Here is a 26,164-nt window from a genome sequence, read left to right as displayed (position 1 = left end):
CAGCTGCTTTATTGTAAATCCAACTGCCAAAGAGCTTTCAAATGCTGTCAATTTATTTCAGCTGTTACTGAAGCAGTACCACTGAGATTCAGGCAGCATTCCATTCATAAACATTAGAGAAAAGGCACTCAGTTTAAGGCTGCCAGGAAGGCTCATGCGGATTCCTAAAAGAAAACAAAAAGGTGTTACACAGAATGCATCAATTCTCTCTTATTTTTGTCCTCCATTTTATTGCTGATAACCTGCAGACTTTTGTATGCCACTTAACTTTTCATTGTGACAGAAAAAATAACTTTTCTTTTTCTCTTGAAATCTTCCTTCTTGATATTTCAGATCAAGGATTTTTCAATCCTTCTCAGAGAAAGCTTTTAGTACATCTACAACTGCTGTTGTAGACATACAGTGTAACAGTTCCATTTTCAGATGATCTCATTAGTTACTGGAAGACGACAAGATCAAACACAGGATCTTTTTTCTCACCTCCCTGCTAGCCCCCAAAGTTGGTAGAAACCCCCAGAGTGGAAACTACAACAGGAGCGACTGAAGAATCTTAAACCCCCATTTGACACATCCAATGTGCCAATGACAAATTTGGAACAGCTCTAAATACAGAGAGGCAAACATTTCTGCAGCCAATAGAAACACTATGAACAACTGACAATTAGCCTCCTTCTCCTTCTTCCCTGTTTATCCTCCTAGCCTAACTCATTCCTGCATGCCCCACTCATCAGTTTTGGAGGACCAAGCTGGGGAAATAGAGAACTCATACCAGGAGGAGCTGCTTCCTCATGGACATTGGTCTGGCCTTTTTCCTGACTGCATTTAGAAAGAGCCTCAAAGAGAACTGTTGTAGACAATATTCTGATTAGATCAGGCGTTCTCTAATGATTTTTTTTGGCTTTCTCTATTCTTGACTTTTTGTTTATTCTTATACTGTTTTGATTTTATCCTACCATGGTTACGGTACTTTATTTTTTCTTATAGATATTTTATTAGTTTTTAACTATAACTATCTCCAGTGCCTGGTGTACAGCGTGTTGTCTTGGTTTATATTTTAACAAGAAAAAAGGACAATAATAAGTAATTAAAAATCAATAATAATTAAATTTGATAATTCCATAATTAATATATTAATTAATGATACATTCCTTTGATCTTCCCTTCTCCCGTTTGTATTCTCCTTCTTCAACCTTAGCCAAAATATAATTCTTAATATTTTCAATATATAAATGATTATAGGCATTTTTAAAATATATATAAATGATAATAATCTCTCTATGTAACCTATTTTCAGCTTATATTATTCTCATAACCATCATCTCATTAGTTCAGCATACATCCCATTTTTATAATTTTTGTTCACTTAAATTCCCTTATATTCAATCCAATTCTTATCAGTCATAATTTCTTCAAATTAGTCATCTAACTGTTCAAATTTTCCCATTTAGGTACATCCTCCCAATATTTTATATCATACATTATAAAAATACTATGCTTTTTATCTATCTTATAATATCTAGATATAACATCCTCTTAATCAGTTTTATTTCACTTATATATTAATAAAAGTTACATCAACCTACTATTTTAACATTTCATATATTATAAAATATACTATGTTACTTAAATCTATTATCCTTCTTATTATAAGGCCCCTTTGTGTTCAAAATTCTCTATTCTTTTAGTCATATTCAAACAAATGTTTATTCATGTAATAGTCCATCTACTAGGGCAAGTCAAATCTCTTGTATCTGTCTCTGGTCTACTTCTTTTGCCAAGTAATTTTCCAAGGATGTAATCCACCTACCCAGCAGTTCCTGTATTTTTACAAATGTTGTTGGGAATACAAAAGATGAAGTAAGCAAGATAAATACTTTCTATCTCCCAAACTTAGATGGTTCTCCTGATGATTCCACTTTTCTTGTTATATCAGAACCTTGAAGATTTTTTCCTGTTTGTCAAATTGTAATTCTTTTCCTTTGTTGTTTCATCAATTTGATCATACTCTTCTAATTTGTAGTCTGCTGTCTGATTTATTTGTGCCTTTGTTGTTATTCCCTGGGTGTTTTTTAATTGTAAATTTAGATTGGAAATATGCTTATTTAAATCATCAAAATTGTTTCGGATTTCCTTGTGGTTTGAGTCTATTGTCATATATTTCCTCCTGGAAAGTATTTATCTTGCCTTGAAGTATTGCTTCTGGAGGCCCTTGATTTTCCAAGCTACATCCTTCAGGAGAAAATATTGAATGTGGCATCCTGTCATTTTTTGATACGTATGTGATATCCATGTTGTCTCCCCCCTTCAAATAATCTTTCATCAATGTTTTAATTCAAAAGTCAATTTATCAGTCAGTCAAAATTACAGTTCAGTATGTTAAGCCACTATAAATCCTTCCTACAGATTCTCCTCTAAAAGATTAGCCAGAAACCCAAGGTTTTTCTTTTCCATAAACACTTCTTAGATTTAAGCAACAGTCCAGGTGTGTATGTTTTTTTCTTTCAAACGCTTTTTAATTTTATAGCTGGCTCTTCCTTTGTTCCCATCTGTCTTCAAGGTTATTTGCAATTCAAAGTAACAACTTTTTCTTTGTTTCTTGGCACTCTGCCAATTTCTGAGTCCTTATTGTTAGTGTTCTATTCTCTGAGTCTCCACTAGATGTCAGCAGTTATTTCTTTTTTCAGTTTTTCTTTCAATCCAAACGTTATTTTTGTTATATATTTTTATAGTTCCACCCAAAAATGTTTAGGGTATAATCTTGACAGTTTTTTAGTTCCTAAATTTGTCCAGACTGAAGTATTTTAAATCAAATTTTAATATATTTCCTCCCTCCTTTAATATTAATTCGCCGCTTCCATCTGTAAGGGAATGAGGATATAGTCTCCTCCCTTCACTTCTGGAGGTTTTCTTGCTTTGGGGATCTTTTCAAGGATTTAGATAGTAAATAGAAGAAAGAAGATCAGTACTCTCACCAAGCACGCTGTTCACTGATGTTTAGGTTCATGCTCTGGGACTTCAGCTGCAAACAGCTTGGGCTAGACGCTGATCTCATGCTAGCCTTTCTCCTGTTGGGTTCGGAGCGCTTTCCCCAGATCAAACGAAGCAATTGCCGTCGCTTTGTGATCAACAGGGCGCCCCTCCTTCATGGTCACCTCTCTGGGGCAACTTTGGCCCCACCCAGGGTCCCCCAAGCAGGAAGAAACTAGCCGTGGGGAGCGGAGGTGCACTCTCGTGCGGCCATGCATTGTGGGTGCAAAACTGGAAGTCTCCTACCATGGATACTTTAGACTTCTTTTCCCATGTTAAGTTAATTCCTGACAGTCATTTGTAGTAAGATATAAATGTAACAAATAAATTATACAAAATACAAACCCAGAAAAGTAGTTTTAAAAATCACCTTTTCTGTTTTTTTTCTTCAGTATTTATTGAAGGAGAGGACCTTTGTGATGTCCATTTAACTGAACAAGAAAATAATTATTCCAGACAATACTGCTTAACAGTTTCATTTAAACTATCTACTAGATAACTGTGCTTACCTGTTTATCAGTTTGTTCTGTCATACTCTGTTGCTGAGAATGGTTCAGCAGCCAAAATTTGATTTAAGGGAGCAGCGATACTAGAAAGTTCAGATGATTCTGTCAAGCTTCCAAAATGAGATTTTGTAGATGTGACTACATTTAAATCCTGTTTGTTATCCGAATCCACAGCATCTCTTTCTATATCTAAGGGGCTGAAAAGATGTTCATCTTCTCCCACCAGTTCAGAGTATGATTCAGGGAAAGAAATACTATCACAATATCCTGGTTTTTGGATGAGAGGCCAAGCATCTGAAAGATCTCCACAAGTGGAATGTGAAAGAGAACCAAGAAATGCTGGAATCATTTCTCCAACAGAATTAGAATTCCTGTAAAAAGTTGAGAAAAAAGTCATTTAACAAATAATAAGGACAAATAAATATTCAGTAGAAAAGTTAGCAAAAGGCAGAAATTTAAAACCTGAAGTACCTTTCATGAAGCGTAGACTGAGAGTGAAAAGGACAGCTATGACAACTATGTTCAAAGCTACAGGACTCATCACAGCATAATGATGGAATCAAGTGTACTGGGCCTTGAAAAAAGAAAACTTTAAATAAGAAACAAAGTGCATATTTTTTCTAGAAATGCAAATAATTTATACTTGTTGAGACTATGAGCTGGTTCACACATCCTACAGTGTACACTCGACACATAGTGAAGAACAGCTGTTGGCCTCTGGCCCTCACCTCTCTGTTATACAAGACAAAATCAACAACAAAAGGAGTTGTTTAGGACCCATTAGAATTTAATGCCTAGTCAAACAATCCATCATCCATCCACTTTGGAGAGAGGCAGGTGAGGGATGATTGTGTGGGATTGTGTTCGACATAACATATGTTTGACGAATGTCATAGCATAGGGCTCATATCTGTTCTTACACAAAATCGTCGTAACACATTTAGCCTTTGCAATGGTGGTGTTGCATTTAGCCTTCGTATAAAGTTTTAATCATAGAAACATTTATATAGTTATATTTATAATTTTGATTTGCTGTATATTATTAAATACTAGTAATTCTATCACTCTAGCCCACAGGTCGGCAACCTGCGGCTCCGGAGCCGCATGCGGCTCTTTGAGCCGTCTCTTGCGGCTCCCAGCCGCCCGGTGCGCGCGCACCTCTTCCAACGGGCAGTGGTGCGCGCGCACCTCTCCAAATGGAGAGTGGCACCGCCCGTTTGGAGAGGTGCACGCGCACCTCCCCGAATGGGCGGAGTTGCGCGCGCACCTCCCCAAACCTTTGGAGAGGTGCGCGCGTACCTCCGCGCGAATGGGCAGCGGTGCCGCTCTTTCAGGAAGCTGCCGCGGCCCGTCTGTGAAGCTGCCGAAAGCGGCAGCTTAGCAGACGGGCCGCGGCAGCTTCCTCAAAGAGCGGCGCCCCTGCCCATTCCGAGGTGCGCGCGCACCTCTCCGAACGACCGGAGGTGCGCGCGTACCTCCGCGCGAATGGGCAGCGGGCCGCGGCAGCTTCCTCAAAGAGCGGCGCCCCTGCCCATTCCGAGAGGTGCGCGCGCACCTCTCCGAACGACCGGAGTTGCGCGCGCACCTCCCCAAACCTTTGGGGAGGTGCGCGCGTACCTCCGCACGAAGGGGCAGCGGTGCCGCTCTTTGAGGAAGCTGCCGCTTTCGGCAGCTTCCTCAAAGAGCGGCGCCGCTGCCCCTTCGCACGGAGGTACGTGCGCACCTCCCCAAAGGTTTGGGGAGGTGCGCGCGCAACTCCGGTCGTTCGGAGAGGTGCGCGCGCACCTCTCGGAATGGGCAGGAGCGCCTCTCTTTTTGAGGAAGCTGAGACGGGCCGCGGCAGCTTCCTCAAAGAGCGGCACCGCTGCCCATTCGCGCGGAGGTACGCGCGCACCTCCGGTCGTTCGGAGAGGTGCGCGCGCACCTCTCAGAATGGGCAGGGGCGCCGCTCTTTGAGGAAGCTGCCACGGCCCGTCTGCAAAGCTGCCGAAAGCGGCAGCTTTGCAAACGGGCCGTCGCCGTTGGGCAACCGGGAACCGGTTCCATCTCATTTTTAAAAAAATGGCAGCCGCGTGCGTCCGCGCATGCGCAAAAAACCTTTTTGCGCATGCGCGTGCATGGACACACGCACGCGGCTCCCTCTTTTTTTAATTTGTGATGGAACCGGTTCCCAGTGGCTCTTTTTCTTTTTTAGGTTGCCGACCCCTGCTCTAGCCCTATTGTTTAATGGGCTCTATGTTAGTGTAACATCTTGCATATCCATAGTTACTTTTATATGCTTTATTCAAATTTCAGCTTCACTGTGTTTCTCCTACTTAGATTAACCCAGAAATTAATTTGAGATCATACTTACCACACATCTGTAATGAATCTTCCTGGCCCTGGCAGCATGTTTTATGTTCATAAATATTAAGCTGTGATCTATCAAAACATGCAAGTTCTGAACCTTCATAATGAACATCCTGTGATTGTACAGACCCTTTAGAACAGAGAAGATATTGACACTGGGTGTTAACCCACTTTATTTATATTTAAATTATTCTATAATCATATCTGGTAACATTACACTGTCATTTAACTTAGAGCACTTATAATAAAAGTTTTTGCATATTATGAATTAAAACACTTTCTTGGATCTTGTTGCTTTATGCCTATTTCAACATGATCTAAATTCTTGACCCTCATTATTAAGCAAAACAATTAGAAATACTTGGCAGAAGATGTCTGAAGTTCCAACAAGAGCCTAACCTTTTTTTAAGGGTTTACAATAATCTGTAATTCTGAATAGTATATCTATTTTTTGTTCATAATTTCTTTATTTAAAAAATCTAAATACAACTGAATAGCAATGCTTGAAAAGTAGCCATAGCTTAACTGCTACCTTTCTTCTGACTCTCACAATTTTCACACTGCAACATGAATTTGGGATATTAATTTTTTATGTATTTTTGTATGATCTTCTGAATGGTTCACAATATGCCAGGCAAATCAAGACAGGTATAGACAGAGTATATATTCAACATATTCACATAAACGCATTTATCCTCTTTGATGTAATTGATCAAAATTACATTTGGGAAACTGTAAATCAACTCCAGGTTACATTTAACTTACAGTTAGTTAAGCTCAAATAATTCTTTTTTTTTTTTGCACAGACGTTTATTAGGTGGTAAAACTCAACATAAAGGGAGACGTGGGTAAGCAGTAAATGTGGTAGCCGGGGTAGGAGGAGAAAAACTTACAGTTTGGCTTCTTTTCCATGAATTGTCTCTTGCAATAGATGACAAACAGGATGAAGAGCGCTGAAAGTACAGTTGCCAGTGCACTGCATATCACAGCAGCGAGCGCAGTGTCTCGTGGACTGGAAACAGTGGATGGGATTTTCACCAAATTCACTTTTGTGGTGCCTATATATAAATAAAAGCATACCTTTTATTGATTATAGGTAGAGAAGAGCAACAATTCAAAGCTCTTTAGGCACAGATAAATTCTTTTAAGAATTTTCACTGCACAGCACAAACAGAATTGGAAATGGCCAATCAAGTCAAAGTACACGAAACCAAAGAAACCAAAGAAACATATCCTTAGTGATTACTACCATTACTCCATTTCACCACTCTTAACAGCAAAATGCTCTTCCCTAACACTCAAATAGAAATAACTGTTATTCTGTACACTTTACACTTTGAGATGACAGAAGAAAGCTCTTGTCCTTCTAGGTAGCATCTATTCAGATATTTGAAGAATGTTATTGATCTCCTCTCAGTTATCTTTTCTCAAAGGAAATCCTAACCAGTTTCTTCAATCTCTTCTCATATTGGTTAATTTCCAGTCTATTGATCCTCCCCACTGTTATTCTTTGCTCTTAAAAATAAAAATAAAAGTCATAACTGTAGTGCCCAGAACTGAATACTCTGCTTGATATGGTGAAATTGTAACTTTGCTAGCAAGCTATATGCTGTAAACTTGTTTATTGAAACTAATTCTTATACGGAGTATCAGGTGAAATTGTTTTCTATTACTGTTTCATAAGTGGATAAAGAACAGCAATCCAGACCTATTAATATCATCAAAGGGACACCAATAAGCTCCTCCGTTAATTTTATGCCATACTGAGACCATTTAAACAAGGTCAAAGAATCTATCTACTGCTCAATCTGTCCAAAATTTATTAAAAACAGAGTCAACAAGTATCAACTGAAGCTATATTAAATACAATGGATAAAATCCAGCCTTCCAAGGAGTGATACTATAGTATTTATTTATTTATTTATTTATTTATTAGTTTTTATAAACCGCCCTTCTCCCGAGGGACTCGGGGCGGTGTACAGAGGAAGGACGAAGAATACAGACCGAACAATAAAATAATAAGAAACACTAATGAACACAAACTGGGACCCCAATTAACGCTATCATGCCAGGCCAGCCTGCTGGAACAAAAAAGTTTTTAAGTCGCGACGGAAGGTACGGAGGTCAGGGGCCATCCGGATTTCGGTAGGTAAGGTGTTCCAGAGGGCTGGCGCACCCACTGAGAATGCCCTCCCCCTGGGGGCCACCAGCCGACATTCCTTGAGCGGTGGCACCCTGAGGAGGCCCTCTCTGTGGGAGCGCACAGGACGGTGGGGTGCTGACATCGGCAGAAGGTGCTCCCGTAGGTAGTCCGGACCCATGCCATGTAGGGCTTTGAATGTCATTGTTAGCACCTTGAACTTCACACGGAAGGCAACCGGAAGCCAGTGCAGCGCACGGAGGAGAGGTGTGATATGGGAGTATCGGGAGGCTCCCAAGAGTGTCCGTGCCGCCGCACTTTGCACCAGTTGAAGCTTCCGAGTGGATCTCAAGGGCAGCCCCATGTAGAGAGCGTTACAATAGTCTAGGCGAGATGTCACAAGGGCATGGGTGACTGTACGTAAGGAATCCAGGTCTAGATAAGGCCGTAGTTGGCGAACTAGTCGAACCCGGGAGAAGGCCCCCTTGGTCACAGCTCCAATGTGGTCTTCCAGGGAGAGCTGCGAGTCTAGGAGGACACCCAGGTTGCGGGCCCTATCAGCAGGGGGAAGTAACTTGTCCCCAATGTTAAGCAGTGGGACGTTCTGAATCTCCTGGCTTGCCGGTACGTACAGCCATTCAGTCTTGTCCGGGTTCAGTTGAAGCCTGTTTCTCCCCATCCATTCCCGGACCGCTTTCAGGCAGCGGGACATCACGTCTAGGGCATCACTGATATTGTTAGGAGTTGAGATAAAAAGCTGGGTGTCATCAGCATACTGATGGTACCCTACTCCAAAACTGCGAATGATCTCACCCAGCGGTTTCATGTAGATGTTGAACAGGAGAGGCGAGAGGACCGACCCCTGAGGGACTCCGCAAGCGAGAGGCCTCGGGGTCGACCTCTGTCCCCCTGTCAGCACCGACTGCGAGCGACCCTGGAGAAAGGAGGAGAACCAGTAATTATCTGGTCTTATGAAAAGAAGAGAAGCAATTTTCACCAATTTCCCCAAATATTGTATATCAAATACAGTAACAGTTAGGAAAGTTTAATAATACATTAAAGACTTTTTAAAAATATTTTGGGAACCTTATTTTTTTTTTGGTCTCATTAGCCTTGTTTATCATTAATGGGGATACATTAAATGTTTGTATAGGCCAAGCAATATGGGAGCTATTTCAAAATGGGTCTATACAATATATGATTTTTATATAACACATGCATACAATGGCTCTCTACACATTATAGTAAACAAAATACAAAGGCAGAGCCTGCTACTATCACTGTATGTATTCTTTATGAATTATGAACATCTGTAGATTATAATTATCTGTACTCAAATATGTTTTTTTTAAATTACAGAAATCTACAAAACCTGTTTATCCAAGAAAAAAAGTATAATCTGTCTGTAAGCCAACCCCCCCACCGCATGCAACAAATGATATGATGTAAGGCAGACATGTCAAACACAAGGCCCGGGGGCCAGATCCGGCCCGCGAAGTGGTTTCATGCGGCCCGCAAAGCCATCCTGGAAACAGTGAGGGAACGGCCCCCACTGCCTTGGCCCTGGCCCAGAGACCCTCCTTCTGCCAGAGACCCTCAGATCTGTCCCACTCCTGACCAGGCCCCCATAGGCACCCTTGATGCGAATGATGTAGAGCTGGCCACGCCCACCCAGTAGGCCATACGCACTCTAGCCACGCCCACCCAGTAGGCCACGCCCACCCAGGCCACACCCACCCGGCCCCTTGAGGGCAACTGAAATGCTGATGCGGCCCTCAATGAAATTGAGTTTGACACCCCTGATGTAAGGCGTTTAATGTTTATTACACTACAATTGACTATTCAACAACTGTAAATTGCCATATTTATGGAATCCCATAAAAATCACTGGCTTCACCTGCAAACATCCACAAATATTTAATGTAATAAAAAATTAAAAGAAACTGTTCCAACTTATTAGCTTCTGAAAAATGTTAAATCTATTACCACAAGTTGGTCTCTAGACAAAACTAAAAGCATATAATTTGCTGAAAAATTATATGTAAAGACATAATGGCCAGTTAAAAGACTGACGAAGTATCTCCATACATTTCAATAATATTTCTTTAATCTGGGACCTAGATATGTTGGACTCCAATTACATTATAGCAGCTGAGGTCTAATGAGTCTGGAAGGCAAAGGCTGCTCTAACATGTAAAAAATGTTACTTGAAATTTCCAAAATATATTTAGTAGGAAAAAAAATCAAACAGTTTTCATTATGGTCTCTCCTATTTATTTACTATCACTTTACATGGGGGAGAATAAAGTTTTATATTTAGAGAAAACAGGAGAGGGATGACTAAGCTACAGCTAGGGGGCAAGAAGAAAAAACTAATCAGACAAACTTGGTTCAGATTAAACATGCTGGGTCCATCAAGAGTACCATTCAAGGTTTCAAAAATTAATTACACATATTATTAGATTATGCAGAGTCCTTAGCGTAGAATTCATGTTGCCCTCTGCATATTTCAGTTGAAAAGAAAGTTCATATTTATATTTCCTTCAAGATTTTCTAGATGCAAATTCAAAGTTATTGCCATTTACAAACTGACTAAATCTTTTGTATCAGATCTGTTTAGCATCTACAATACATTGCTATGAGCTGTTGTGTGAGAGTGTTTAGCAAAGCTAGTATTGACTGAAAATCTCCCAATAGAATTAAGTCATGAGCAAAAGTGGTGATTCAGAAATAGTTACTACAGTATTTAGATAAATGAAAAAAATTGAAAATTTTGAACCATTTTCTTACATCATTAAATTATATAATAGAATATGCACCAAATAGTGTTACATAGTTACAATGATGGAAAATAAAAGTATTTTTTTAAAAGTTACAGCAGTATTTCAGAAAGAAAAAAGCAGATAGGATGAGGCTTTAGTATCATAAATATATTATTGATGAAATGATGTTATTCACACTACTAGATTTTTCACTTGTATACAGAAATATCTTTGTTTAACACAGATTTGCCAGAGTAGACAACTGTTTCCTGGATTACCTACAAGAAAAATTCTTTCATCTGTAAACCAATAACCTTTCTGAAATTTGACAGAATAATAAAAATGCAAATTATGTAGCTAAAAAAACCTGACAAATTATTATGTTAATATTAAGTATAACACTTCCAGTCCTATATAAAAATTGCCAACATATACAGGTAGTCAGTCCTTGATTTAGAACAGTTCATTTTAGTGACCAAAGTTACAACGGCACTGAAAAAGTGCCTTTTTTCACACTTACGCCCATTGTAGCATCCCCATGGTCACATGATCAAAATTCAGATGCTTAGCAACTGACTATTTACTGACTTTACATTGGCTATCAACTGTGGTAATCCCACAATGGAGCTTTTGCTTATTAGATAGGTTTTCAATTGTCATTTCATGTCATTCGATAAACATTGAATGCTAAATATAAAATATTCTGGGGCCACTTTTTTGTCCTGTAGCCACTAGCACAGTGTTTTCCTTTCTCGCCCCTTTATTATTTCTGAAAAGGCAATTTATTCCACTATGGTACATTCATATATTCCAATACCTTCTATTTTAATTTATTTGTCTCCCTCTATTGCTAGAAGTTTGTTCATCTACAGAGCCTTTCAGATTGCTCTGTTTGTTACACTATTTCAAGAAATGGATTGTAAGTTTCACTTTAACTGTGTGCACAATCAACCCAGTGGCATATTGAATGGCCAACACAGCAGACAAGGAAGAGTACACTTAAATGCAAATATGATAAACAATATTTCATCCTTTATCTAATTTTCAGGGAGGTGAGGACATAAGGAATGTAAACAATGCTTGTTATTGCTTATAAATTGATCTTCTAGTTATAACCTAAAATACTTGATTGTTTACATCTTGAGTAGAATGGTTTTTTTAAGGTATTCTATTATTTTCTCAAATGGAACAAAAATGAATTACTGAAGTCTAAGTTTCATTATCTGTCAACAAATTTTGTGTCAATAAATTCTGAGCAAAACTAATAAGGCCATCAAAGCATATACAGATCACATTCCTGTAATCTAGTAGTTTAATGAGCTGTAGCCAAATGTTTAGTTAGTAATTAATATCAGGTGTAAATGCTTTCACTGTCCTTAAAGAGTTAGCTGTTTTAATAAATATATAAGAGAATCCATTCAGTATAAGTTAATCATTATCCATACACCATTCCCTCTCAGGAATTTCAAGTTCACTTAAATCTGATAACTAAGCAACTATTTCTTTGTTAATAAAAAGTAATGATTAAGTTAAATATCTTGCAGACATCCTATATGTAAAATAAACACTCATTCAGCCCTTGGCAAAGAAGGATCCTAATTATGGGATTGACTCAAAAGATGAAAGACTGGTTCTAGTATTAACTTGTGTAAAAAAAAAAACTGGTTAAGAGAAATACTGACATTATCAAATCTCATGGCTGAAATTAACACTTTCTTTCCTGTTTCCAGAGAATAAAGCTTAACTTCAGAGATTATTTATACAATCTGTCTTTGTATGGTGTTCAGCTCTTCCTTCAGTGGTATGCACACACTGGTGCAGATGTGCACAATAGGTAACTGTAAGGAATAAGAAATCTCACAGTATCTCACATCCCCATTTAACTTGTCCTTTCTCTTTAACAAGGAAGTGCAGCTCCATGATTTTTCAAGAGAACAGGAGGCCCACACAAACATACTTGTTTTATAACCATTTGGCATAACTAGGCAGGTAGAAAGGGAAAAAAACACCAGGTGAACATTCCCATGGAACCTAAAGGTAAAGGTTTTCCTGTCCAGTTGTATCCAACTAGGATGCAGTGCTCATCTCCATTTCTTGGCTGAGGGAGCTAGCATTGTCCAAAGATAATTTCTGTGGTCACGTGGCCAGTATGGCTATATGCCAAAGGTGCATGGAAGTGGTACCTATTGATCTACTCACAATAGCTTTCGAACTGCTAGGTGGGCAGGAGCTGGAGCAAGTAACGTTGTGTGGAGCTCAGGTCTCGAACCCAGATTGTCAGCTCCCCAGCTGACAAGCTCAGCATCTTTAACCACTGAGTCAATGCACTCCATATGGAAAATAATCTGTGCCCCAAATGTACATTCATTTAAGCGCTGTCTAGTGTTATGTGAGTAAATATTTAAGAACCAGCCTTGACAGCTTCATTGCCACTGCCATGCTGTTAGCTGCAGAACAGCTGATCAGAGATTGGTGCTTTCCAAGACAACTTATAAAAAGCAAATGCAAACTCAAAACAGAAATAATAAAAATGATCTATCTTATGACTTGATTAAAAAGGGCATTATTTTTTCTCTACACCTTTTCTATAGTTGATAAACAAACGCTAAAAATGCAAAATATTTGATTTGTGTAATGGAATAACGAACCATGAGTTTTACTCATTAGGTGTCTGTTCAGAAAGGACGCCCAGTTAAAGAAAGAAAAAAAAAACCACCAAGAAGCATCTTAAAATAAATTATAAGCAGAGATTGATTAAAAAATATCCCTTAAATTAGCTAGCAAGTTCAACCATAGGAGGGTATCTCCAACTTATGAGCCTGGATAACAATAAGGTTAGTAAAAAGTATTTTTGACTACTGGAGTCAACAGATTAAAAATGCAGCTTTTAAAAGGTTAGTCTTGCTGAATATGCCCAAATGTCAATTTTTCTCTGTAGAAAATAAACTAATTTTGATATTAAAAAAAAACTGGCTGGGGTAAACCAGGACTTCATAAAAGAAATGCTGGTATAATCAATACCGAGACACAGTTCATTAAGTAAGTCTAGAAACTTGTTTTGTTTCACATAATATACTGCAATCAATATTTGTGGTAAAAAAAATGAAATAACGATTCCCATCCCATTTCCTTGAAAAATAAAACCAGAGAGGGAACATAAGAAGATCTTGGAACAGAATTTATTAAACAAATGTTTAAGGGCCAAATTATGGTCAGCAAGGAAGCAATTCAATTCCTTTAATCAATATCTCAGTGTATACTGAGTTGGCATCTGCCTCTATAGCCATACGCTAGGTTAAAATTAATATGAGAATGCCTTCAATATCACAGTTTTAGATTCTCTGTTATAAAGAGTAGAAAAATAGTTATGTTTTTAATAAATTTGTATTTATTACACAAGTGCAGTACAGTATTTCATCTGTAATATCCCTTGAACTGTCTTTCTGCCTATTGGCTCTGAGGGACCAGGCAGTCTAGGCGTTACCAGTTTGTCTGGACATGAAGAAGATAAATTACTACTGAGACAAAATGGAAATGGAAATCTACTTTAAACTTTAAATCATATTATGAATCCTCCTGATTTGAAATAACTATCCCATTCTTGAAAGGCTGTTTTTAGGCATATGCATCTTCCAAATGTAGAAATACATTTTCCATATTTCATCTAGCTACTTTATTTAGTGATGGAAAAAAAAGACTCAATATGTGCTGCTTTGGCATAAATGTTACATTTGATAATGTTAAAGAGTCATGTTTTTTTTAAAAATGTAGTATTAAAAACTAGTTTGACATTTGATGAATATATATAATTAGTTTTCCTTTTGTTGTTTTGGTATTTTTTAAGCTAGTTGCTGATTCAGAATTTAAAGTATTTTCTGTTTTTGTTGTTTTTTGTAAAGTTTGTTGAGGCAAATAAACTAAAAAAATAAAAAGTCTTAGCAGTGAACTAAATTTCATTTTCACAAGAGCTAAAACTTATTATTCTCCTTTAATAGTAATTGTAAATATGCAGGTAGTCCTCAACTTACAACCATTCATTTAGCCACCATTTAAAGTTACGACAGCATTGAAAAAAATGATTTACCAATGGTCCTCATGATTGTTGCATCTTCCCCATTATCACATAATCTACATTTGGCTGCTTGGCAATCAGCATGTATTTATAATGGTTACAGCGTCCCAGGATCATATAATTGCCATTTGTGACCTTCCCAGTTGGCTTCTGATAAGCAAAGTCAATGAGGGAAGCCGGTTTCGTTTATTGACCATTTGATTATTTATTGACCACAGTGATTTGCTTAATGAATGTAGCAAAAAAAAATTCTAAAATTGGCTGTGACTTCCTTAACAACCACCTAACTTAGTGATGGAAGTTCCGATCCCAATTGTGATCATAATTCAAGGACTACCTGTACTTCATGCTGATTCGTATATTTTACTTTTTTATTCTAAATCTATAACTAAAATTTATTTACATGCTTTTTTCCCAGGCCTTCAAATTTCTTAAAATCCAGTACATTATATCCAGCAGAATACAGTATTGCTTCATTTAATTTCTGCAGATTTATTTGTTCTTGATTCCATTTCAACATATGCAACAGCATTATTTGCTATTACTGAATAATGCAGAATTCAGTGTTTATCATAAATGTTTACTCAAGAATGATTTCTCTTCTTTTGCTTTTTATTCCCCTTTTAAAAAACCTTTTAAACTTTCTGATGGTCTTTTTACAATCCACAACCAGCTTTTTCATGAGTAAATATTTAAACCATAACTCTGTTTTAAAAAGTCTACTGATGGAGACTAGATTAAAGCAGCCCAGAAATTTATAGCTAGCTAGGTAATAATCAACTGCTATCAGCATTCTGTGATCGTTATTAATGTTGCTATCACATTATATGATCATACGATTTTACCCTGTGCAGTTCATAGAGCCAATTTAGCATTCAAGAGAATAACAGTAATTTGCCAAAACACACTTAATATAGTGTATCAGTGTACATATTTTATTTGGGGAAGTTCTAAGAAATTGAACATGCTTATTAAACATTTAGAATTTTGTCCACATAATTATTGTGACAGTTTTATTTACAATATGCTAAAGTTTCAAAAAACTGGAATAAATTAGTTAATTTGTAAGGCAATTCACCTAGTATTAAAGTATTATAAAAACAGCTTAATATCAGTATTCAGCAATACACATAATTACCTACAGATGTAGGGAAATCTTCAAACAACATATTTCTACTTGATGAGAACAGCAATAAGTTTCATATTACTAAGTCCTGATTGTTGTTATCCATATGGGATCTTTCATTAAATGCTTCAGTTTGAAGAGCTACTGTTTTACTCTCCCAATTAGCAAAGTTATTTTTCACAATATTCCTCTCTTTACCAAGTTGTTAAAATGTCTCTTTCAATTATTTAAACAATTAAAAATCTGCATTTCTGCTAAAACTGAGGTTTTGTGAGTCTAATAATATACCTTATTAATACTAATATACCTCTTCCTCAGTTTGTTTAAAAGACTCTCACATTTTCTTGAGCAAAAAACTATATTGACACAAAATTTATTACCCTGATTGCCAGTCCCTAACCTATCACACACAAATAATGTCAAATTGGTTGGGTCTTATTTACTATGTAAATAGAATGTTTTAAATCAGCAGCCCCCAAACTTTCCAGCTTGGTGGTTGTGGGGGGGGGAGATGCTTCCATGTGAGTGGCTGGTGTGTGCTTAAGTGTGCACAGCTCCAATTGCGCAAGTGGCATGTGTGCTGCCCACTGTACATACAAATGGAACTTCACATATGAGTGTGCCTGTTGCTCATGCAAATGGAGCTGTGCACAGATGCGTTCAGCCACAGCATGTGTGAGCTTTGTGCGCTCAGCTGCTGCTTCTGAGGCCTGGTTCCGAAGCACAAATGGAGCTTCACGTGTGTGCACTTGCCCACCGTTTGTGCCATCCAGTTCTGAACAGGCTGTGGCACGGTAGTGAGCCGTGTCCCAGAGTTGGGGACCCTGTTTTAAATAAAGATATGGGTAGATTCCATTAATTTTGCTCCTTCATTTTCCATAAAAATCACTTCTTTCATGTATTTCCTGTACCTATTATCTATTAGTCAGGTGATTATAGTAACAGTATTACATTATGCTTAAAAATAGTATGACTTAAGAGCTGCCACACCATGAAAACCATGCCATACCATGCAAACACGTCACTTATTATAGCAGACAGATGCACAGGGAACTGTGCACAGTGCAATAAAAAGCTGTCCCCCCACACTGGAGAACCCTCAATGTGTATGTCATTTATTTATTTTTATTTATTTTAATTCCAGTTATATCCCGCCCTTCTCCGAAGATTCAGGGCAGCTTACAAGCTTAGCAGTAGCCTTCATTCTATGTATATGCCTGCTTATTAGGGCTTTCACACACACCCCAAGCGGCATCATTACAAAGTCATCTTAATTGCCCCCAACAATCTGGGTCCTCATTTTACCTACCTCGGAAGGATGGAAGGCTGAGTCAACCTTGAGCCTGGTGGGATGCGATCCTGCACTAATTGCAGGCAGCTGGTGTTACTTAAGGAGGCATTAGCCCACTGCTCCACCAAGGCTCTGTCATGGATGTCATCCAGGGCCAAGTGGTACCCATCTTATCTTTTTTGGGGTTTTTGCAGAGGAGCCTGGCTTATGTGGCGCAAGGCTCAATTCTCTTGCACAAATTGCTGCCCTTGTGGAAGCCCTGTGCTATTCTAGCAAGTAGTACTTCTCACAAGTATTAGGCAGCTCTGTTTTTTTAAGGGGGCTTCACAAATCTCACAAGTGGATGGAGCTTCTTCAGAATTACGCTCATTGTAGCTCTCCAGAGAATAATTATGGACATACAGGTAGTCTTGGAGCTTTATCACCAATTTGGGATTGGGATTGATGTTGCTAAATGATACATTGGTAAAATATGACATCATGTGACCGCATCGCTTACTGATAGCAATTAAGGCTATCTAGGTTTTCGTAGTAATCAGGAAAATGCAGTTTATATCATGAATGTTCTAACATTTTAGTATCAGAAACACTTACAGTGTGGTTCGTAAGGAGGAGGTGGATCACCACAAGGAATACATTCCATATCCTGAAAGCCCCCAAGCTTTGTCTTTCTATAAAATCTGGAAGACAGAAGAAAAATATCACATTTTTCATTTCTGAAAAAATAATAATAAAAATCAATAAAATGATATTGAAATAATAGGGGATAATATAAGTTGAGATTAAAAAAGAGGTTCAGGTAGTGACACTCATCTGATGGGCTAGGACACCAATTTAATGCTTTGTGGAACAGAAAATTGAGGGCAGCAGTGAGCAGAGCAATAATGAAAAATGAGCAGATTTATATCAAATGCATATGAATGGGCAAGATTTTCCTTTTTCCTAAATTTTATGAAGATTTTTTTTAAAATATGGTGAACAGTAGTGTACAGAACTAACTAAAAATGGCAGGAAACAGTGTGTCAAATTTTGGCAATCATAACATTGAAATCCAGCACTGGAACCCAATACATTCTGGGAAAAACAAAAAACAAGTTTTTAGACTCACCGCCCCCATGAATCCTACAAGTTCAAGCCTTTGGCCTAATATCATGAGGTGAAACTTTTATTTTGTCATCATTTGTTTTACTACAGCTTGTTGTTACTCACTGCTACTTTCTGCTACTTTACTTTCATCTGTTCAATTAGAAATCTGATGGGGAACTACACTTGCATTTGGTTGAATGCTAGTGCAATTCCTCATGAGATCTGCAAAATTCATTCATTAGACTCTTAGATCGTGTTGAGAGGTATAGTTAAACTGAAACCAACATAAATTAATCCTGTTTTCAAATTTCCAACTCATCACTGGGAGGTCAGGGAGGTGGGAAGGCCTTCTCTGTGGGCGCTCCGGCATTATGGAATCAACTGCCGGCGGAGTTCGGGATGACATCAGACCTCCGAACCTTCCGTCGCGGCCTGAAGACCCACTTATTTGAATTAGCTGGTCTGGCCTGATGGGGGAATATGGGTTTTTAAATTGTCGTTCTTAGTATTGTATTATTGTTTTTTAACTGGGCATTGGTTTAATCTCTTTTTAACTTTTGTATCATTATTTATACATGCCCTGTGAACCGCCCTGAGTCCCTAGGGAGAAGGGCGGTATACAAATTAAATAACCTAAACCTAAAACCTATCTGAGCAACTCTTCTTTGACCATTTTTAAGATCTCCACATTTCCACCTAAACAGAGCTTATGGTATCTCTATCTCTCCTTTAAACATACAGGTAATCCCCGAGTTACGAGCGTTCACTTAACGCTCGTTCAAAGTTACATGATGAGCACTCCCTAGTGCTTACGAGCAAGTCCCATAGTTACGGATATTGCAGCACCACGGCAGTTGTTCGCCCTTAGGAGTGACTGCAGTGGCTCTGCAACATTCACCCTGGTTATTCCCTCCCTCCCCTCCCACACCTGGGTCTCCCTAGGTACCAGGCTTTCAATATTCACCCTGCAAAGATCGAGATCCTTCGCTTTCATGGTGCTCCAGGCATTTGCAGAGAATGGAGGCCTAAAGTAACACAAGATTACATGAGATCAGTGGGGCGAGATCTCACGCTACTGGTCTCGCGTGATCTCATGGTACTTTAGGCCACTGTTCTCTGCAACAGAGAACCACTGTTCTCTGCAACAGAGAACAGAACTGAAGTTGGGAGACGCTTCCATGTGCCTCCAGAAGCTGGATCGGGGCTTTTCATTAGAACGCCCTAAAAGCAAGGCTTCAGAGATGGTAGGAGGAAAATATCAGTTTAGCAGACTTTGATGTAATAGACTTAATATCCAGTGAACAATTTTACTTATCAATTAACATCAATTGTATAATTAAATTGTATAATGATGTAAACTGCATCATTTAATAAAAAATAAATGTATTTACTATTAATATAAATATTCATAATCTTGAATGGATATTTGGAAACAACAAACATTCCGTCCTCTCAATATAAACAATTAAAGCAAGTTTTCACTGCAGAGTACAGAAGCAATTTAACAACTTCAAGTAGCAGAGCCAGTTAAAACAGAGAATACAAATTATTTACAGTTCTTCATAATTCCTTCTATAGCTTACCCAGGCAAGCAGTCTCCACAAACAGCATTGCTAATGGCAGAACAATTGCTTTTCTGAAATCGATTTACTGAAGCACAGTCCAAACATTGTTTGCATTTTTGAAAGCCCCGGTCCTCTTTGAATCTGTTTGGCCTGCATGTCATGCACTGGGCATCCTCGCCATATCCAAAACCACATTCCTGTGGGATTAACAAACACTACTGTGACACTTAATGAGATAATGGGAAATGACAAAGATGAAATGAGGCCTCAGTGTAATTATTTCTGAAAATAAAAACTTTCTAGAGATAAAATAATCTTCTCAGCAGTTTCTAATGTGCTGTCCATTGTTAATAATCTCCTTTACTTTTATAAGAAATACTAACTTACCTTCTTTATCTGAGAAATTTCTAGTATTTGAATGAAAATGGGACTCAGTGGATTCCCACTACTACGTTATTATAAACTTATGGAAATTGCTGACATGTCCATCTTTAAACTATGCCAACAATATCAAAATTTAGAAGCTAGCCTGTGAAGTCCTTCAAACAATTATATGAATACCCGAAAAATAATTTTAATATAAACTTGTTGAGCTAAGCTGAAAGAATATATGATCAACAAAAATGCTTACAATGATTTATTTATATAAACAATAGGAAAAGCTATACAACTAAACATGTTAAATATAGTGCAAAATATCATATGTGTGTGTGTGTGTGTGTGTGTCAAATGCTTAACTATTTTAGATTACCTTGCTAGGCCCCAAACATGGGACAAATCTTTATTTCCTGTGTCAGCCTAACCTGAAGGCCATCGACAGGCAGTAGTCACACCGGTGACAGCTCATATTTGTGTAAATTTTTTAAATTGCTAATAAAGAATTAAGGGAGACTGATATGCATTTCAAACTTATTAGTTTTCATCAGTCAGCCATACCCTTCTGAGATTCGAACCTGGGCTGATTGCACATTAGGCAGTTGTTTTCACCTCTAAGCCACAGGCTCTCTCTCGCTTTGTTAGCTGAGAAGCAAGGGAAAATAAATTTGCACAATAAATAAAAATAATCTATTGCTAGACAATTATCGTATAGGCAGACCTGGTTGAATACAGAGAAAGAAATATCAGTCTGGTGTCCTGTTATTTATGGAGTGCTACAGTGCTCAGTTCTTTTTAACCTATATGAAGCCACTGGGAGAAGCACCTATCAGTATGGGGTGCAAAATCAGCAAATTGTTGATCACATCCAAATGTACTGTACATCACCAGTCTGGCAGTGTGGTCAATGTTTTGATTCAATATCTGAAGATAATTAGAATCTGAATGAGACAAAACTAGTGAAACTAAACTCAAGCAAAATAAGAGTTCTTGTTTGTCCACTGAGATTCTCTACCTACTCCTATTGTCTTTCCAGGGAGACAGGACCCGTGACTTGGAAATCCTCCTGGATTGCTAGGTACTACTCAATGGGCAAATAGTAACCATGACCAGCTAGTCCAGCTTCAGCCTTAAATGAAAGAAGCATGATCATGTATCATCTATTACAATGTACACTAAATGAGGCTGCCTTTCAATTGCTGGAAAATGCAGCAACCTGTGCATTAATTTCTACAGGACACCATGAGCACAATTAGCCTATGCCGTGGCCCTGCATTGGCTTAAGTGAGATGGGTGGCCATGGAAATAAAATAATATGTATGTATAAATAAAGAATGAATGTTTAATCCTTAAACTATGAAAAGACTTCTCTAGTAAATAATATTGCAACTTCCAAAATAGTTAATTTAGAAGTGCTCTTTCAGTGCTATATGTAGTGGAGAAATATATTTAGTAATATCATACTTGAAAAATCAAGAGAATAATGTTTAGAATTTTATACAAACATACGGTACCTTGGATAATTCCATTCCAGGGCCACACTGTTCACACAATATACAGTTTCCGTCATGATCTCTGTACTCCTGCTCTCTGCACTCTCCAGTTTCACAAATTATAACATTTAACTACAAACAAGAGGGAAGCTGTTAAGATTACACTATTAAAGAAATGAATCTTTGAAGAATAGTCCTCCTATACATGCTCAGAATTTGCTCCCAAGAAAATACATAGCAACAGAAATGTACTTGGAACTGCTAATCAAAATCTAGGAACATGTATAACTTTGCAATAATGCGGAATATCTGTAGCTCGGGTGTAGGATGAGGGTGAAGGTTCATTCTCCAAGCTTGTGGATTGGTTTCTGAATGTTTCGTTACCAAGCTAGGTAACATATTCAGTAGAGCTAAGGGGATGTCAGGGTTCTTCTGTTTATAAGGGCTTATAAGGGTGTGAGTATGTCAAGTGAAGGTCTGTGATGGGTCATGTGTGAGTCATCAGTGAGTTCTGTGATGGGTCTTGTGATGGGAAGGTTACAACAGGTCAGGGTCACTGGGGGATAAACTGCTGGTGTGAAGGGGGTCTTGCGTGGGATGGTTGAGGGTCCGTGCTGTCTATGGTTGCCTGTGCGATTGATTTGGATTCTGAGGGGTTCGTAGGCTGATTGTAGGTCAATGTGTCCGTGGATGGAAGTGCTTATGGAGTGCCAGGCTTCGATGAACTTGTGAGCGTGGCTGGTGGTAGCACGGCCGATGATTTTTTTATTGCTCCAATAGAACTGAAGCTGTTTGGTGTCAGTGTGGGTAGAGATTATGGATTTGGGATCATGGTGTTTGACTGCTAGGCAGCAACATGTATAACTGGAAAAGGTTTTGGGAAAAAAAGATAAAAGAAACAGGTTTATACTGCAAGAATGAGTGTGACCTGGATGTCTGAGAATCTCCACAGACATATAGTAGTTAAGGTATTGAATTTGAATAGGGGGGACGCATGCTAAAGTCCTCACACAAGGATTACTTGGTGTTTGTAGGTTATTTGTGTTATCTCAAGGTAACCTTCTCACAAGTGTATTGTGGAGATGAAATTCTGCCATTTTAATAACCACATTAAGGCTTCAAAAGATGCAGCAGCAAGTTCACTTGTATAGCACTTGTATAGTACAAATGATTTGTACAGATTGCTTTGTACCTGCAATTTTCAGGCAATACTAAAATCACCAATACTTATATTATTATTATGGTTGGTTGCACAGTCAGCCAGATGTTTAGATGGCAATTTTATCTACCTATTGAGTCTTTCCCAAGGGATAGACTCAATAGGTAGATATGCAGATGTTGTTGTTTGATGGCATTAAAGTTATTGCTGCAGAATGTAAGCTGTTCCAAGGAAAACTGCCTTTTGCAGTTGATTGATGGTAATTTTTGTCAATGGCATTAGTATTGAAGTTGTGCTCTAGATGTTTTGGGATTGCATGCAAGTATTATTGTCACTATCTTTGCTTTCTTTTGCCATAGTCATTTTACTTCTATCAGCAGATTTTTTTATTTTGTGATTTTCTTCTGTTCTTTCTCTTCTCTTCTGCAATTTCCAGGTATTACCATGTTTTTTGTCTTTCTTATCAACAGTTGTTAAGTCTATGGTATTATGAATTCTGATATCCCAGAACACTTTATAACTACTATTTGTCACACAGTCAGCTAGATATTTAGATTGGACCTGGCACTTTTTTCAATCCATCAAGTTCTTCTCAAGGACCTGGGGATAGACAAATGTTCTATAATTACAGTAAGATAAATATATATTATCTAAAGCTATCTTTAGGTTAATGTCAACTTGTGTTAAACAAGTTGATATTCACCAGATTAATCTGATATAGTATATAATGACATCTGATCAGTAAGTCAACATATATAAGAGTAATTCCCTTGCTGCAGTGTAAGCAGACAATACAAACAAATAATACAAACTTTATGTTTCACATACTGGTTTGCAGTCATAAAACTACCTAATTATTTAGTTTTTTGAGTGCAAAAACATTTACCAATATGACATACAATACATAGGAAAAAAGTTTATCTACTTACAACATATATCAAAAGTATCAGCAATCTAAAGATGAAATACTGCCACTCTAACGTTTGTGTATGCATTTTTCCTTTAAGAAAGAAATTGACCTGTAAAGAAGAAAAAAATAATTCCTGAGGTTGTAAGGTGCACGTGCCTATGATACATAATAAATAATACGCAGTAATAATGTTATGCCTGGATTTTATATCCGAGTTGAAATTTCAATGAGAAAATTCTCATAACCACTATTAGAATGCTATTTAAGCATTTACTAATAGAAGAATGGAGTAACCCATAATTCTTAACAGTAGAAGAATGAAGAGGACAGAAACATTATTGACTAAAATGTCAATGTGCTTGTTTAAAATCTATTAACTATAACAACATTTACAAAATAACTTATCTACTTTGCAAACTAGCATCATATTACATTTCCTAATTTAGTTTAAACTACAATTAAACCAGATTAACCTCCCCTAAAGAAAGAATGATTTAATTTATGAAGATATAAACAAAGACATTTTGATTTCCTAATTCAAAGAACTGTTATTAAACATTAGGTTTCCACCTATTAGAGGCATTTCAAGTAAACTTACTGATAAACCCTTTCTCTCTAATAAAACTCCTGTAGGAAAAAAAATAATTTGTTTAAATCAGACATCAGCATACCTTCATTGAAGATACTAATAGGTATTGAGGCAAAGACAAGTCTAAAGAAGAGTTATAGCCCTCTTTATAGATGCATGCAATTAATGGGTTTTTAATTATTTATTGACTTAAGCATATGCACGTAATAATATGGTTAGATATGTGAGCTAATGAGCAAATATGTCATCTTTGAATTGAAACAAAGGGCTATATCTGAAACCATGATATTCTTCTAGCCACTATCTAAAGCTAACCATTAGTTTCCAGTAATATTTCTTATTTCTTAGCTACTCTAGTTAGCATTCTTGCTGTTAACACTTTCACTATCTTGTTACTCAATTCAACATTCTTTGTATCTGAGTTTCCTGGCATTTAACTGAATATATTTGATCTTAGAATTTGTTTTCCTGGAAGATGACACCTAAACTACATGTTTTTGCTTGACCCCCAAATTCCATTTCGCTCTCCATAAAGTATCAGTTATAATCTGAAGTCACTGTGATATTAATCCTATTGAATCCATCCTTTCTGTACCAAAAGGTTAACTTTCTGAACTTTTCCAAAATAGAAAAGAATTATATGTACTGTAAGCAAGAAGCCTAGTTTGTGTCAGATATCAGGTTACTTAAATAAAATGATTAGTTAAATTAATTAGTAAAATAAATTAATTAGTTAAACAAAACGATTTAAAACATCTCAAAAGACAACAATAGTAAACTTCTTCTATAATGTTACCAATAAGATTACATAGATTCAATCATTTAATTCAACCCACAGTAAATTTACTTTCAAATTTGGGAAAAAATATTTTTAAACAATAGCAATGATGTATGTAATGGCTAAATCAGAGCTCAAATCTACAATGTTTCTTCTTTCCTTCTTTCCTCCCTTCTTCCCTCTCTTTCTTTTTGCTATCCTTTATCTGCTAATTCTACTTCCTCAATAATTAACCATTCACATGTTACCTTCTTGGAACAGGCCTTCATGGCTTTGAAATAAATGGAAGTGAATGGAAAGTTGGTTAGCCTTCCACTTGTTCTACATTAAACACATGCAATAGGATTATTACAGACAACAGGTAGTCCTCAATTTACAACAGTTTGTTTAGTGATCAAAGGTACAATGGCACTGATTTAGGACCATTTTTTAAAATTTACAACCACTGCAGCGTTTTCATGGTCATATAATCACAATTCAAGCACTTGGCAACTGACGCATATTTATGACGGTTGCAGTGTCCTGGGGCCAAGTGATAATCTTTTGCGACTTTCTGAGAAGCAAACTCAATGGGGAATCCAGTAATAGCCATGTTACTAACTTAACAACTGTAGCGATTAATTTAACTGTGGCAAAAAAGTTGTAAAATGGGGCAAAACTCACTTAACAACTGTCTTGCTCAGCAAAAGAAATGTTGGGCTCAATTGTGGTCATAAGTCAAGGACTACCTGTATGTTAATACTAATTACCCTATTGATATCGCTGGTCATGAGGCAGTTAGTTAGGATACTGCAATGCAAAGTAATGTATATCATAACTGTGTTATTCCTTTTTCCCAGTTTATTTTTAATACACTTTTTAAAACCTGAAAAGACAATGAACAGTTTGACTACATAAGTAACTTATAACAAAGTATACTTCATTCATTACTCTAAA

The 26,164-nt window shown here is 37.4% G+C and overlaps 1 protein-coding gene across 1 annotated transcript; it reads right to left on the bottom strand.

Moving 5' to 3' along the window:
- Positions 1–50: 50 nt before the first annotated feature.
- TNFRSF19 (TNF receptor superfamily member 19) lies at positions 51–23,946 on the bottom strand (the record flags this gene model as incomplete). The annotated part of the gene is made up of 9 exons (XM_083361315.1): positions 51–164; positions 3,537–3,904; positions 4,005–4,107; positions 5,887–6,012; positions 6,776–6,940; positions 17,868–17,953; positions 19,943–20,121; positions 21,814–21,924; positions 23,881–23,946. The coding sequence occupies 8 exons, from the start codon at positions 23,944–23,946 to the stop codon at positions 3,544–3,546; spliced, it is 1,197 nt and encodes a 398-aa protein (XP_083217441.1). The 3' UTR covers positions 51–164; positions 3,537–3,543.
- Between the last annotated feature and the right edge of the window lie 2,218 nt (positions 23,947–26,164).

Source organism: Vipera ursinii, assembly GCF_947247035.1.
Source record: "Vipera ursinii genome assembly, chromosome: 4".
Lineage (NCBI taxonomy): Eukaryota > Metazoa > Chordata > Lepidosauria > Squamata > Viperidae > Vipera > Vipera ursinii.
This window is presented reverse-complemented; position numbering and strand designations above follow the sequence as displayed.